Source organism: Hylaeus anthracinus, unplaced genomic scaffold, assembly GCF_026225885.1.
Source record: "Hylaeus anthracinus isolate JK02 unplaced genomic scaffold, UHH_iyHylAnth1.0_haploid 0, whole genome shotgun sequence".
Lineage (NCBI taxonomy): Eukaryota > Metazoa > Arthropoda > Insecta > Hymenoptera > Colletidae > Hylaeus > Hylaeus anthracinus.
In genome coordinates, this window is record NW_026533254.1 from 16035959 (window position 1) to 16051045 (window position 15087).

A 15087-nucleotide genomic window follows, 5' to 3' on the forward strand; every position below is an offset into this window, starting at 1 on the left:
AATAAAATACTGTATATATAATTTATACAATATATTAAACAAACTATTTTAAATATACATATGGTTTCCCTCTAGAAACTCAACATTTACTAGTTAGACTATTTTGGTGATGATGTACTTACATAAACAGTTGCACGAAACTTAAATATAATAATTTAAAAAGAAAGAAAAAGAAAAATCTTTTCAGCGAGGAAGAAGTTTTTCATATTTATAAATCTAAACGAAAATGATTGTAGAAGGTGAAATTTCTCGTTCAATTTGCTTAATGTTTAATATACTATTATAAAATATACAAACTATATATAAAATAATATGAATAATTTATATATTCATAAATGAAATATCACATACTAAAGAATAGTATAGTACAGCTATACACTTTTGTTATTCACTTTTGATAACATAAATTATCAGTTACTAATAAACACGTTTCGGTAGTTTATAGAAACAGATAAGAAATCTGTCTACGTAAAAAATTGATATACATATCGAATGTAACTAACTTGCACAATTTTCCCAAACGACTTACACACGTAATAGAATCAATTGAATTTTCAATCAAACATAAATTAGTAGTTGCACATACTTTCAGAGGTATTCGTCTATCTTAATAATATTTCACTTTTAAAACTCCATTACGAATTGATTCACCAAGCATAAAAAGAGGGAGAAGAGTATCATACTCTATGTTATATATTGCAGGAACATCAGCTTTGAAAGCATATCATAACATAAGTGAAAGAGATCAAAGTGCATCACCCCGTCCACTCCATTTGCAATTTACTAACAAAGGAAACATCGAGACATACTGTACACGCGTCGATCGTATATGCTTCGACGTTCCCTTGCGAAAATTACCATTCTCTCACTAAACGTTCATTCGCGTTGTTCATCTCCGTTTGGAGGAAATTTCATTTTACAAAATTAATTTTCCACCGTTCGAAGCACGAATCTGCGCCACCTGTTCAGGAGTGAGGATGAGCTTGCTTCCGTTGGGCAATGCTAAGGCATAATGGCTTCCAGTATCGTTAACGACCACCACCAACTGCGTGTTCGGACTTTGAACCGGCTGAGCAGGCTTCACAGGCGTTATAGAGATGCCACCTTGGCTCATACGTTGTATTATCTGTTGAGGTATGGAACCCTTCGGTGTGGCTACTGTGACGTTTGAGGTAATAGTTGGCTTATGCCTAGATTGTACAACATTTTTACGAGGCGTGGTCTTCGCTTTCCCCGTTTCAGAACCTGCTTTCTTAGTAACGATCATCTCGATCTCGTCGTCGCTGTCGCTGAGAACGATCAAACAATTGGATTTATTCTGAGTTGCATTTTCTGAAGGTGCACTCGGTTTCCTTGGTTTCAGTGATTTGACAGAATTCACTCGTTGCTGGGGAAGGTTTCTGGGTTGTCTGGCGTTATTAGTTCGCGGAAAAGTCCCTCTGATAGGCATATTGCTTCTTATAACCGCGCCATTTGGGTGTGGATAACTCGGGCGTGATGGGTATCTGTTTTGTGGATGCGGGTATCTATTTTGCGTGGGATTCGGATGTGTTGGAACAGGAAGATGTTGATGTATATTCTGTGGAAGAAAATGAGGATTGGCAGGTAGGAAGTCACGTTGTGGCGGATGGGGCGCTGTCATCACGTATGGCATGTAACCAGGGTGATTGATGAATTGTTGAGGAGCCATCATCTGTGGCCCTTGAGGCTGCAACGATGGAGGAGGAACGTAACCAGTTTGAGGATTCTGAATGATATAATTCTGCCCTCCGTGAACGTAGTAACCTTGCTGCATCTGTGGTATGATATTCGAGACTACGGATCCATGCTGCACGATCGTATTGGGCGAAACGACAGTCGCGGCATTCGGCTGCATCACGTAATAATTCATTGGATTAGGCTCAGTTTTAATCATCATGTAATTGGCGTTGACGTTCGCAGTGTAACCGTTGTCGACCTGACACGGAGTGTAGTCGTAAATCGGGCCTTCGTCCTTGATATCCAATTCCGAATGCACGCTCTCAATGTTCTCGACTTTGTTGATCGTTTCTAAGGAAGGCACTATTTGTTTAAAATTATTTTCTACCACAGCCTCGTGATTCTCAAGGTTTTGATTCTCCGCCACGGCTTCGTGATTTTCTACCGTAGGTTCATTATTCTCTACTGGAGCCTCGTGATTGTCGGTGGCGTTAGGACTGGAAGCTTTTGTCGAATCGGTAGAGTTTTCTAGGTTACCTATGTGGTCTTCTTTGACTGCAAGTTTTTCTTTGTCGATTTTTACAGTCAAAGGAGCAGCTACCAGCGATTCCGCTGCCTCTTGTAGCTCGTCTACTTTGATGCTTTGTAATTTATGTTCGAATGACTTCAATCTTCTATTGGCAGCTGAAAGAATATAATAAAAGTTATTGTTATCAGTAGAAGGTATTGTTTATATTTATAGTAAACTGGTATACTTACACGGACGTTTATTTTTCCTTTTGCGAGAGCTCGGTAGAATCCACTCTTGGTCTGAGTCCTCCTCGTTCGTCCAACCATCAGCGAGTTTGACTTTCGAACTAAAGTAAGGAGTGGATGCACCGGTCTGTGCGCTGGGAGCCGCATAGACTGCCTCAAGGTTGGGCCATTCTTCCAGCTTGTTCTCCTCGATCTCATCGTCTGAATAAAATTGTTCTGTGTAGGAGGAGATGCCGCGTGCTCGCAACACTCTTCGTGTTTGTTGTCCTGTTTCAGTAACAACAATAAATAATTTATGAACACCGATAAATGAAGACAGTAACACGTTTCTATGAGATTGTGTCTACTGCTTCTTTTACCTTCTTCACAGTTCGAATCTTCCTTGGACTCTTCTTCGGCTCCTGTGCTTTCCTGGCTATTGTCTTCGCTTCTTTGTGACTCGCTTTGCGTGTTTTCGCCTTGACGTTCTTTGTGGTCTTGGGGCTCGTGTTTACTGTCTTCTGCGTGACTGGTGTGCTCCTTTTGGCATTCTTTGCTCTTGACGGTGTTGCTTTGGGCGCCAGTTGGGGATAGGGTAGACTGCGGTAACGTTTGTAACGATGCATCTCCGGAAGTTGGCAGTGGATAGCCCTGCGATCCAAGAACCCACCAATTAGAGCCGACACCCTCCCCAGATGAGTCCTGACACTCCATACTGCTACAACATACAGCAGCTTGTCTGCTCGACAAAGAAATCAACGTTACTAAAAAAATGCGGATGAATTCCCCCCTTAATGGTCATAAACAGATTGTAGCAATTTTTAGAGGTTCTATATAGAATGAACGTTTAATTTGGGAATATTATGCGTTGTTCACGAGGTGATACAACTTACAATTAAGAACGTAAAGATCAAAGATATTCAATATATATCATGTGTTTAGAGGTCATTATTCCCAAATTAAACTTAACATGATGGAATGAATGGTGTCGGTAGAATTTGATGTTCCTTTTATTATTACATCACGTGCTTCGATATAAATAAAAATAAATATACCCTTCTTTTAAATTGGTTAATTCCTTTTGAAGTTTTGCTCTGGCTTTCTTCAATGAGTCGCAGATAGCTGGTTCCATTTCCTTTAAAGACTCGAGTAGATCTGACAATTTCTTGACCAGTTTCAGTTCACACAGAGGAATAGCCTCATTCTAAAAAAATGATCATTCGATCGATCGATCAATTAATTAAAAATTTAGTTGGTTAATGCCAAACACTGATTTATGGTAACACGTCGCACAATGTCCTTATATTATCCTTACACTTCACTTCTCTTGGTCCCGACGCGGGACATTATGCGAAGCATTATGATACCGTTTCGTTGATAAAAAATCTACTACAACTTTTTAAAAATTATTATTACAGCAATGCATTCGACGTTGGTGGGCAGACAGTTCGCGAGTAACTGAGGTATTTGTCCACGCATTATTTTCGACAGAAGTAAAATGTCAGAAGGGTCAAAGCAAACCATGATTGTAGGTAAACAAAGCAAGAAATTTCTAGACCGCGACACTGTTTACACAAATACTGACGTGAGTGTAGATCCATCGTTCCTCTACCGCAATATGCCTCTTGTATTTTTTTTAACACCATCTTTCTTAATGAACAATCTGGTTCTTTTGACCGAAAATTCGATCTCTTTTAATGGAACTTAATGAGATATTTTTTATTTTTTTGAACAATATTTTCGTTTTTGTTAACTAACAAAAATAATTCAAATGAAAATGAAAAATGATCTACATACGTCATCATCTGTATCAGCACTCGGACTGCCGTTCTTGTGTAAGAAGGAAGCTATGAGGTCCTTCAGTGAAGCAATGCTGTCTGCTACGAGTTGAAATTTCGAAGCACTCAGTTCCAATAGCATCCCATTAAAATCATCCACTTCTTGTTTACAGTCCCGCGTTTTCTCACTCCTCGTTCTTCGAAGGTTATATCCAATTTCACTGTCCTCGTCGAATGAGAGATCATCCTCCATCACTTCTTCTTGCAACATCGACCTCAATTCACTCAAAGAAAGATTCTGTTTCTTCTCAGATTCCATCTCGTTATCTCTACTTTTGCTACTTTGACCCGATTGCAATTCTTCAACAGACCCATTACTTTCTTTCTTAGTCGTAAATTGAACATGTTCCTTCGTTTCTTCGACAAGACTAGCGTTATCTTCCGATGTGCTATGACCACTTTGAGTTTCGCTCAATTTTTCGTCGTCGGATTTTGATATGGTTGATATTTGGTGCGTTTCTCTAACTGTGTGAAAATTACTGGAACTTTTGTCGCCCAACTTGAAGCATTCGGCACTGATAATTTCGTTCAATTTCTCATCGTCAGTCTTGGAAACGCTGGACAGGTTATCAGCGGGTTCACTTTTACTTGTACAGAGATCTATTGTGTCTAAATATTGTCTCACCGAGTTCAACTCTAACTTATCTTGTGAGGTATTTGTCGAAGATGCGTTTACATCGTCTGTCCCCCTCCCTTCGCTTGGATTCGTTTTTAAATTACCCAATATACCGCTAATTATTTTTATATTACATTTTTCGTTACTGCTATTCGAGAATCCCTTGAACATTTTCTCAGGCGTACTTAAATCAGAAGACGTTTCAACTGAACTATTCGTGTCATAACCGCTTGACTTTACATTTGTACAGTGCGTCTTACCGCACTCTGTACTCATTTCCGAACACTTCGATAAGCTTCTCGACCTTTTCCCATTGACGGTGTCTAAATTAACTTTTTCCTTATTTTTATTATTACTACTATCGTTATTATTATTATTATTATTATTATTATTATTATTATTATTATTACAGGTGCTTGTACTACTCAGATTTGTGTCTTCGTTAATTAAGGAGCCTGTAGCACTGTCGCTAGTGCACTTGCAGTCGCTTAGAACCTTTTCATCGCATTTATTTACTCTTTTTCTCGATCTTGAAGGCAAACCATTGCTCCACCGTGATTTTTTCCTTTTGTGCTTGGCTCTTTTCCTCATCAAATCTGACTGTTCCAGTGTTTTATTTCCTAAACCTGTTTTCAACTTTGGCTTGATGGGCTGAAACAATAATAAATAATTAGAAGAAATCACATAACACAACGGTACGTTCGATTAATTTATCTCGGTTAGTACCTTCACCGTAGATAGGATTTTATTATCGAGACAGTGCCTATATATTCGTAGATCACTTTTAAGGAATTGTGGAAAATAAATATATCTTGCTCCGTAGCGATCGGTTCCTAAGACTGTTTCGAACTGGTCTTCCCATGGTTGCTTAGCTATTTCCTCTTGCACAGTTTTCCTAGTGTGCTAAAATATTTGTTCTCTTAAAGATAGAAGTTTAATGTATTTGCTTATTATACAGCTTCATTCTATGTAGTGAGCTTAATCAAATTCTTTTTATCGTACCATAACCGTATCACAGATTGTTTTCAGAAGCCAGACTTTTTGCTTGAAAGTTAACTCCTCGAAATCCTTCCCATTCAGCAGAGGGGCATCGGGAAAAATGTTCCAGAATTCTGGTTCGACGCCAATGGTTTCTAGAACCTAAAAATCTTTGATCACATTTCCTGTCACTGCAATGCACAATCGCGATCCGTGCATAAAAATATTCTATTTTGTGAGGTCATTTGTTGCATAACGGATGCACGTTTCAATTAATGATGCGACAATGGCAAATGCTTACTTTGACGGCATCCTGATGCTTTCCCTCGTAGACTTTGAACCAGCTTTTTATTTTGTAGGCTAAAATGTTAGTCCAGAATTCGTATGGCATGGGTGGTATCTTCCTCAACTTCGCTTTGGTGATGGGAGAGCTGAAGTTAAAAGACATAAGAAACTTTATCACAATCTATGACACCTTTCACTTGATGTCATTTTAAATACTTCTTTGGATTACGTATTTCCTTACCTTAACAAGGATGTCATGATATTTGCCAACTGCTTTGAAGCTCTTGGTATTAGAAGCATACGTTCCATTTCATACATAGATAAATGAGGTATATTCAGACTTTCCTTGGTAAGATGAAGAAAATGAAAAATTTGTGGTAGCTGAAACACAAATACTTGTGTAAAATATTAAGCATTACGTGAAATTCAGAGACATCATTAATAATAGGGCTAAGTACCTCCCACATAGATTCCATTTCCTCTCTGGTTTTATCTCGGAAAATGTTCTCCTGTTCCCAGTTGGCTATCGACTGCTCCTCCCCCTCTAACTTCCGTTTTCTGTTCTTCTGCGGCATTTTCTGCAACAGAAATTTGTGCAAATTTTAATTGTGTAATGAAGTATTTTCTGTTACTCAACTGCTACAAATATTATTTTATGGTATCAATATATCAACACACTCTTGTCTTGGCTCGTTGAGCATATTTTCAAGAGCAGGTCAGAGTAACTCAAGCACACGTGAAAGTGTCATTAATTAGACAGAATGGAGCTTAAAAAGTTTGTTTTCCTTTCCAGCGTACAATCATTGTTATCTTCCACCGCGCCATTAACATAAAATACACAATGCTGACCTAGTAGAAGCTCTCTACCGCCAATGCAGTTTTAAAGGCCGTGTGTCTTTCCACTCTATCTTCTAAATTAGATCTAGTTCAGCATTTAATAAGCTTTATTAAGTTTCCTACTTATTGCATACGTTCTCGTGTCCTGAGGGTAGCATTTACTTGCAATCTTGATAAGACAAGAAACATTTATTTAAAACTAAACGTTTCCGTGAATATTTGCTGTAATTAACAATGGGACTTTTCGCTATGTGAATAATTACTGTGTACATTGTTTAACGTATTACAGACACGACATTACATATAAAGATCCTTGAAAAGGTTTGAAGAATGTCACAATAAAAGTTTAAAAATTGTAAAGCTTGTCTTATGATATGATTAATTCAGATTTCTTATAAATATAATAAGTAATTGAAGAGTTAAGATTGTACCATTACGTCGTTTTCTGAGCTTAGACAACTGTATAATGTACTCGCGTTTAATATAGATAAGGTATTTGTCGAACAGTCGTGTTTGAGAAGTCCCATTAGAGTGTGAAGAATAGTTAACATTTTCGCTAGGCGGTTAGCGGTTGTAGTTCTCGCGTAATGTGAAACGATCGTCGACGTTCTCGTAACTTCGTTTTTTATCTCGCTGGGAGATCGTAAAAGCTGTACAGAGAATTGACAATTTAAACGATGTACGTTGTTTGGTCGACCTTGTACTCTTCTTACAAAGTCGTTTACACATGACGCCGAGCAGGAAGAATGATATCATTTTAGCATAATATTAATTTTAATTTTATATTCATTATGATGGCTCCTCCCACTTCGTCTCACATTCCTTCGCTTCTTCCCTTCATTGGACGTAAGTGGAGGCTGACACGATTCGCAGTAGGGTAACCTTGAGCAGCCAAATAATTTTGTCTCGACTCAGGAGGAGGTCTACATTTCTCTGAAATTTTGTAATGACTTAAATAAAGCTGATAGATAGCATTAGACTAGTTACAAGAATAATTTTGTGAGAACTGATTTACCGAAGTAAAGGTTTTTTTTTTTTTTGATATTCGAAAGACAGTAACGAAAGTTGCTCGACGAGGGTTGTCGATGCATGTACTTGTTATCGGGCTTATTATTCGAGCTCCTTCGACGAAAGCGTGAATAGACATCGCATTAGACCGCGTGCATCTCGTCATCCCTTTGGCCAAGTGCACGAAAGATCTATTTCAAGGGGAAACGATAAAACACAGCCGTCTGTAATTATCTGTGTCATCGCGCATGCACTATGGCTAAAGAAAACAAGACACATCGGCACGTGAGGGTCCTGTCGGCGTTAAAAGGATGCCCATGCTAGCGTTCAACCCCAGTCCGTTGACAGACATCTCTCACCGATGGTTTACAACGTCCTAAACGCTTTCCCAGCCACCCTAATTGCGTGAAAATATTTTCTGACCAAACGAGGCCTCTCGCAAACTCGAACGAGACTGTGTTCTTAAACTTCTCGACAATTTCGAAAGTATCCAAACTCCTGCGCTTCAAATAGGATCCGCATCGAATTTCCGCAGACCTGCGTCGAATTTTCTGCAACAGAAACGTTTCTTTTTAGGAAAGTCAAAAATCGAATTCAACTCGATTCTTTTTCTTCGATCGATTTTTGAACAAAGTTGGCCTGGAGAGTGGCAGATCGTCGCGCGACGAATTCAAAGCCGTGATAGTTTCGCTTGTGAATTTATTATAGCAATCTGGACACCGATGCGATGCCGATCAAGCTCTACTATCGAGGTTACTCGAGAACGGATCACGAAAACGAAACGGCGCCGGATGAAACTTCTTACAAGACGACCAACAAGGCCACGTTGAATTATTTGAGAAATCACGATCTGAATCTACCTTATTCTATCAACACGGTTCACTTGCAGAACCCGTACAAGCAATCCCAACGACTGGAAGGATACTCAACGAGGGAGAACTTTAAAGTGCGATCAGGGTCGGTGAAGGTGAAGTATTACAGTATTGTCTCGAAATAAGTAACTATCCCCACCTTTTATACTGTATTTTGATTAAATGGTAATCGTAAAAGCATTCTGGTTTCCTCGTGTTAAATATTTTCGAAGTACTAGTGGTCGTTATATTCAGATTGGAAAAACTAGGAAAAAGAATCAAAGACATTTCAGTAAATGTAGATCAGCAGAAATATTCGTGAAGTAATTAAAAAAAGTATTGTACAATGAATACTTGTTATAAGTAATTTGAATGCAAAAATGCGAAACTTTATACGAAATAAATACTTTTCAAGATCATGTATCGATCAAGGGACACGACGCTAAGATGGAGGGCCAATAAAAATGCAGTGTCGAAGAGGGACACCTCCATGCTGCAACATTACGATCACGACGACGATAAGAATATAAGGTAATTCGCTACGAAGACGATAACGATTCCATTCCAACAAAAAGAGACCAATATGTACTAAGAAATGTTAATAAACACATATCTTCCAACCAATAGGAAACATGAAAATGTGCAACAGTGTTTTAACAATTCAGACATAAACAATTCTCTGAAACAATACTGCACGAACAGTTCGCTTCATGGCTTGCGTTACGTTGGCGACTCAAACCTAACGATCATGGAAAGGTAACTGTATTTATTTGTATTTTCATTCCGTACTCAACCCGTCCCTTCCAACGTGGATGCTTCTGAAAACATAACAAGAAAATGAAAAAAATTAATTAAACTTTATTTGAGAGTATTTTCTTGAAATATTTGAAGAATTTTGAAGAATTTTGAAGAATCACAGTTTTTCTTTCAGAATCTTCTGGATAATCTCGTTCACGCTTGCGGTTGCAACTGCCAGTTACTACATCTGGTATCTGTACTGGAAATGGTCCTTGTCGCCTATCATCATCTCCTTGAGCCCTGAATCTGCATCGTTGAACGAAATTCCGTTTCCCTCGATCACCCTTTGCAACATGAACAATGTGAAAAATAGCGACGCAGTGCGCATTAACGCTGGGTGAGCGATACAGAAACTATCGACGCACGGGTATCGTATAAGCAGAACATTTGTCTATGTTATTTACAACGACGTAGCAATAGTCGATCGGCAATGGTAAAATGCGATAATCGTAAAATAAAAGGCAAATACTAACGGTTTACCAACTGGGTAGTCTATTAATCATCTTTTTGCCATGGCAGAAGTAGTACTTTCTTTATCTATTACTGAATAAAAGATATTATTGAATTTGATTACTTGTTCAAACCTTATGTTAATGCTAGATATGAGAAGATATTGAAAATAAAATATTGAGACGACTGTTCGTTGATAGAAATGACGCACGGCTGAAGCTGTTGTTAGAAGACAGATGCAACTTCGATTCCAACATAACGGCCTTCGATCTCGACGAGAGCACGATAACATGGAGTAGCATGCTGCATTTTATGATCAATGTATGTACGTAACACATTACGATACACTTCTACCTTGTGGTTTATTTAGATAATCGAGTGTACACACGCGCTGTTTACCTTCTGTCTGTACAACCAAGTATCCTGGACTTATCTTAACGTATCTACTTATGGTAAACAAGATCCCCATCGATGATCTTTCGCGGTGTCGCCATTGCAATTATGTTCGTACATATTAAATTACGTGCTTGGTTACTCACTTTTGTATCCAACTACATTTATTTATACGAAAATTGTTGCAATTAATTTCTCTCCCCTCGAACAAATATTCTGTAAAAGTGTATCGTCGATAAATAAAAATAATTCCTTCGTTGGTATCGATATTTCCATCGAGGATTTTTTTAATTCTTCGACAGATGTCGCAAACCTGCACGGAGATGTTGCATTTGTGCTCCTGGCATGGTAACGTTACCGAATGTGCGAGGATCTTCAATCCTACTATGACCGATGAGGGAATATGCTGCAACTTCAACTCTGTGCACAGGAAATATCTATTTTACAATCCGTGAGTAATTTTCATAATAGTTGGACGAGAATTTTAGATGGGGTAAAAAATTACTTTCCTTGTTTGAAATGTATATAGAGATAGCGTGACTGCAGGCATGTCCCTATGCCCTTCAAACATAACAATGCGACTGCCAATGAGTAAAAGAGAGAAGTTAACCCCTAGCTAGATGGTATCCAGAGCCACTCAAGTGTCCTTAAACCAACAATCTGCCTCCAAACATCAACTTTTTAACTTTTAAAGCTACAAATAGTAGGACAATTGTCCAATAGAGCTACAATTTTAAAATCCAGAATCAGAGACTCCTAGAGACTAAACCCAGACACCCTTGGTTTTAGCAGAAGTAACTCCGACTTTAGTTACTTCATCCTGGGAGTTCACTTTAGAAGGAAAGTTTCTAGTAGCTTCGATGTACCTTCCAGACGAGATTGGCCCGACCTGAACATCACGTACCCGTACAGTAGCATCGATTGGAACCCTGAAACTGGCTACGACGAAAACGTGGCCGCCGATTCTCTGCCATGGAGGCCGTACGGCGCTGGACAATTCTACGGTTTAACTTTGGTCCTCGACGCGGACGTAGCGGAATATTATTGTTCGTCCACTGCCAGCGTGGGTTTCAAGGTACTATTACTTTCGTGCGTACGAGAAAATTTGAATCTGTTATTCGTTGAACATAAAAAGAATAGAAAAGAATTCTATAGAAGGTTAATAATTTATTCATTTTAGGGATTCAGCTTGCAATAGTGAAACAGAATTTGTGTTCCAGTTCCTTCAAAGCACTATTGTTCAATATAAGCTCCGGTAACTTAGACAGCCTTCCCCACTCTGTCTCCGTTACCATAGTGCAGGGACGTCTGCTGATGTTGCGTTATGTGTGCACATCCTACGCGAATATAATTATAATATCAATGACACGTTTTGCATTTATGGGGCCTCTAACACAAAATGAAACTCGAGGTCCCATTTAACATGAAATACAAAGATGTAATCAATGTTTTAGCAGAGATGTTTGAATACTTATTGCGTTATTAATTTCAAATAACAAATTAAAGATCGGTTAAGATTAGACTTGCCAAATAGCGAATAAAGGATGAAGATTGACTTTTAGTAACTAAGCAAACATAAACAGACAACAACAATAACTGTTTTCCTAAAGATGCATGTCTCTCGTGACCTAGGCCACTTGCCAATCCAAGAACCCTTAGTTACAATAGATGTAAACACGAAAGGTACAAGGGTGGCACGCGATTGTTCAACACAGTAAGTCTTTTTGTAGATGCTGCTGCACAACCCAGTGGAGACCCCTAAAATAGCCGAATTCGCGTTCACTGTGACTCCGGGTGAGGAGACCAGGGTAATCATAACGCCTCGGATATCGACCGCCAGCATGTCGATAATCTCCATTCCTCAGAAGAAGAGGAAGTGCTTCTTCACGACCGAGCGAAAGCTGCGCTACTACAGGACCTACACGCAGAGGAATTGCGTATTGGAATGCGAGGCGAACTTCACCCAAAAAATTTGTCACTGCGTCCAGTATTACATGCCCAGTAATTTCTAACGCCACGATAAACCATAAGGCTTCATGTTTCTTTAGCTTGAACGAGAGGTTGTGACCGCGACCCAATGCTTCAGCTGTTTATTATTCGCAGAGTCCTCGAACACGCCGATCTGCGAGAAGAAAGACGATGCATGCGCGACGAACGCTCGAAGAGCGATGGAAATGAAACTTTACGACGAGGACAGTGGCTTAACTTCTTTAAACGTTTCGGGAACGTGAGTCCTCCGATTCATCTCTATAGAATTAACGTCTAGTTGAACGTTGAAGATGCTGTTGTTTACAGGCCCAGCTGCAACTGCTATCCAGGGTGCTTCGAGATCAACTACAACGTCGAGATTTCGCAGAGTAAATTAGTTCCCAACTTCAATATCGCCGAGGGCTATGTGAAGAAGAGCAAAAAATATTTCACGTAATTTTCATTTTGTGTTGAAGTCCACGATGTAGATTTTATGTACAGTATGAGGCACGTTCAACAGGTCTTCTGGATCTATTTTTAGGAATAGAAGAGAATGTTAGAGGCAAATGTTCGATTTCACGAGGCCCATAGAGTACTATTGCTATTTTAGTTGCAATTTCATGAGTCAAGGGCATCTGAAAATTATTCATATATATATATATATATTCATTTTAACAAGGAAACGTGTATTTCGACGTATCTTTTAGCAATCTTCTATTGCGATCCATAGTCTAAATTGAAATTCTCTTTCTTCAACAGCGAGAACATGGCAGTGGTTCACCTATTTTTCGTCGAGTCCCAGTTCACCAAATACGTGAAAAACGAACTGTTTGGATTCACGGAGTTCCTTTGTAAGTAGTAAAAAATGACCGGTTCGAATGTTATGTATGCGGAGCAAGAACTCGATGACCGAGATAAGGCTTGGATATTATTTCAGTAATTCGATCGACGTTTCTTTTTTTACGAGTACGTTCTCAGACACCTGATCTACGGATGGACAAAATTCTGGTTAAAATTACAATCACGAATACCGAATTAAAAATAAAATATATCGTGATGAATAAATAAAGTTGCAAGTACCCGATCGAATAAGCGTTTCGATTCAAATTAAATTTTGCCCATCTGTGATTTCATGCTCATTCTCGTGCTTTATTCTCAATGTATTGACCGTTCAAGGTCACTAATCAACAGCCTCCCATTTGATTTATAATTCCCTTTCGCCTCGTTCGTTCGTTCGACTGCGATCCTCGTTTATTTTCCTGCACATTCTTTCTACTTATTTATCAAATTTCCTTGTTATTTTCAATAGCTATTCGAGAGTCTCGAGATTCTTATAATTGAATTCTCTTTGTACAGCAAGCACGGGTGGCTTATTGGGACTCTTCATGGGCTTTAGCTTCCTCTCGCTGGTGGAAATTGTTTATTTCCTAACGCTGCGGATCTGCTGTCGTATATATAAAAACAATCAAGCTGCTCGTAACATTCTTCAGGTGCAGCCGTTAGATCAGAGCCAGAACGTAATTTACCCATTTGTACAGTAATTTTTGCTGAAGAATCTTATTTTTAAAAGTTCACAAACATACGAGCAATACATGTAAATAATTATCGAAATAATATACGAAATATACGATTCAGTGTGCTGTGCTAATTACATTAAAAAAAAAATATTCCCTAAATATAACGTGTCCAAATTAGGCATTTTTTATTATAGTACCTGGTAACTGTTGTAAATCAGGTAATCTTAAATTTTTGATGTTAATATCTTATTTTAAATATTTTAACTATTGTCAAAGTGACAATAATATTTGACCTTTCAATTTTATAAATTACTTGACAAAAACATGAAATACAATATACTATAATTCTACGTATTAACGATCCAAAATCAGCCAAAATTCAGTGTAACAGTTTCTTGAATTGACCACAATTAAACTAGAAATTATTGTATGAATTCCGACACAGAGACCAAGTGCGTTACTAGTAGATAATTAGCTGTATTCTACGCAATTAAAACCTGTCATCGCGACGCAACAATTAAGGACATCCATAAACACAAGAAAAATGAAATTCTGTAACGCAGTTGGTCGTGTCAACTGAACTGTCACATTTCTGAAATATCGTGGACCAGTTTTTCCAAAACACAGGTAATCCTGTCTCCGAATAAATGTATCTTTTCAATTGACTTACCTTCAGCGCGAGATTCCTGGCCAAACTTCAACCGTAGTCAGGCAACATCCTTGCGAGTAATTTAACGTGATGTCAGACCGTGACGGCAATTTCCAAACTCGTTGAAATCCAAAAAGCTCACGTATCCAGGAACTAAACACAGTTTACTATTCCCCACGACGCCATGTTTATTTCCGTATGGAACGGGTGTAACTGCGTCCACTCACCGCCGCGTAATGTCGTCGACTGATGTCACGGCATCACGGCGTTCATCGAACTGCTCACGCATGCGCACTACGGACCGCGAATTTTCGAATAATCTCTCTCAAGTATTTTATTTACTTCTTATTCGACACGTTTTCTCATCGAATTTCTAATTTACTGTAAATATATATATATATATATATATATATATATATATATATATATATATATGTAGTTTTAATATGAATTTTCTTGGAAACGA

The 15087-nt window shown here is 38.5% G+C and overlaps 2 protein-coding genes across 4 annotated transcripts; one reads left to right on the forward strand and one right to left on the reverse strand.

Moving 5' to 3' along the window:
• Positions 1 to 16: 16 nt before the first annotated feature.
• Positions 17 to 14878, reverse strand: LOC128890524 (putative uncharacterized protein DDB_G0282133). 3 transcript variants are annotated; one of them, XM_054149091.1, is made up of 11 exons: positions 14643 to 14878; positions 6609 to 6734; positions 6392 to 6531; positions 6167 to 6296; positions 5890 to 6027; positions 5614 to 5790; positions 4231 to 5538; positions 3489 to 3637; positions 2814 to 3172; positions 2458 to 2721; positions 17 to 2382 (listed from the first exon to the last, which is right to left on the reverse strand). In XM_054149091.1, the coding sequence occupies exons 2-11, from the start codon at positions 6723 to 6725 to the stop codon at positions 917 to 919; spliced, it is 4248 nt and encodes a 1415-aa protein (XP_054005066.1). In that variant the 5' UTR covers positions 6726 to 6734; positions 14643 to 14878; the 3' UTR covers positions 17 to 916. The 3 variants fall into 3 exon arrangements, with proteins under 3 accessions (XP_054005066.1, XP_054005075.1, XP_054005085.1); XM_054149100.1 differs by lacking the exons at positions 6392 to 6531; positions 6609 to 6734; positions 14643 to 14878 and having other exon boundaries at positions 5890 to 6035; positions 6167 to 6287; XM_054149110.1 differs by lacking the exons at positions 6392 to 6531; positions 6609 to 6734; positions 14643 to 14878 and having other exon boundaries at positions 5614 to 5806; positions 5890 to 6035; positions 6167 to 6287.
• On the forward strand, positions 6743 to 14133 carry LOC128890684 (pickpocket protein 28-like). The gene is made up of 12 exons (XM_054149389.1): positions 6743 to 8962; positions 9262 to 9377; positions 9474 to 9602; positions 9778 to 9981; positions 10295 to 10415; positions 10790 to 10938; positions 11361 to 11562; positions 12218 to 12488; positions 12591 to 12714; positions 12783 to 12908; positions 13215 to 13306; positions 13812 to 14133. Exons 1-12 carry the CDS (start codon positions 8723 to 8725, stop codon positions 13994 to 13996), a joined length of 1959 nt encoding a protein of 652 aa, XP_054005364.1. The 5' UTR covers positions 6743 to 8722; the 3' UTR covers positions 13997 to 14133.
• Positions 14879 to 15087: the final 209 nt, after the last annotated feature.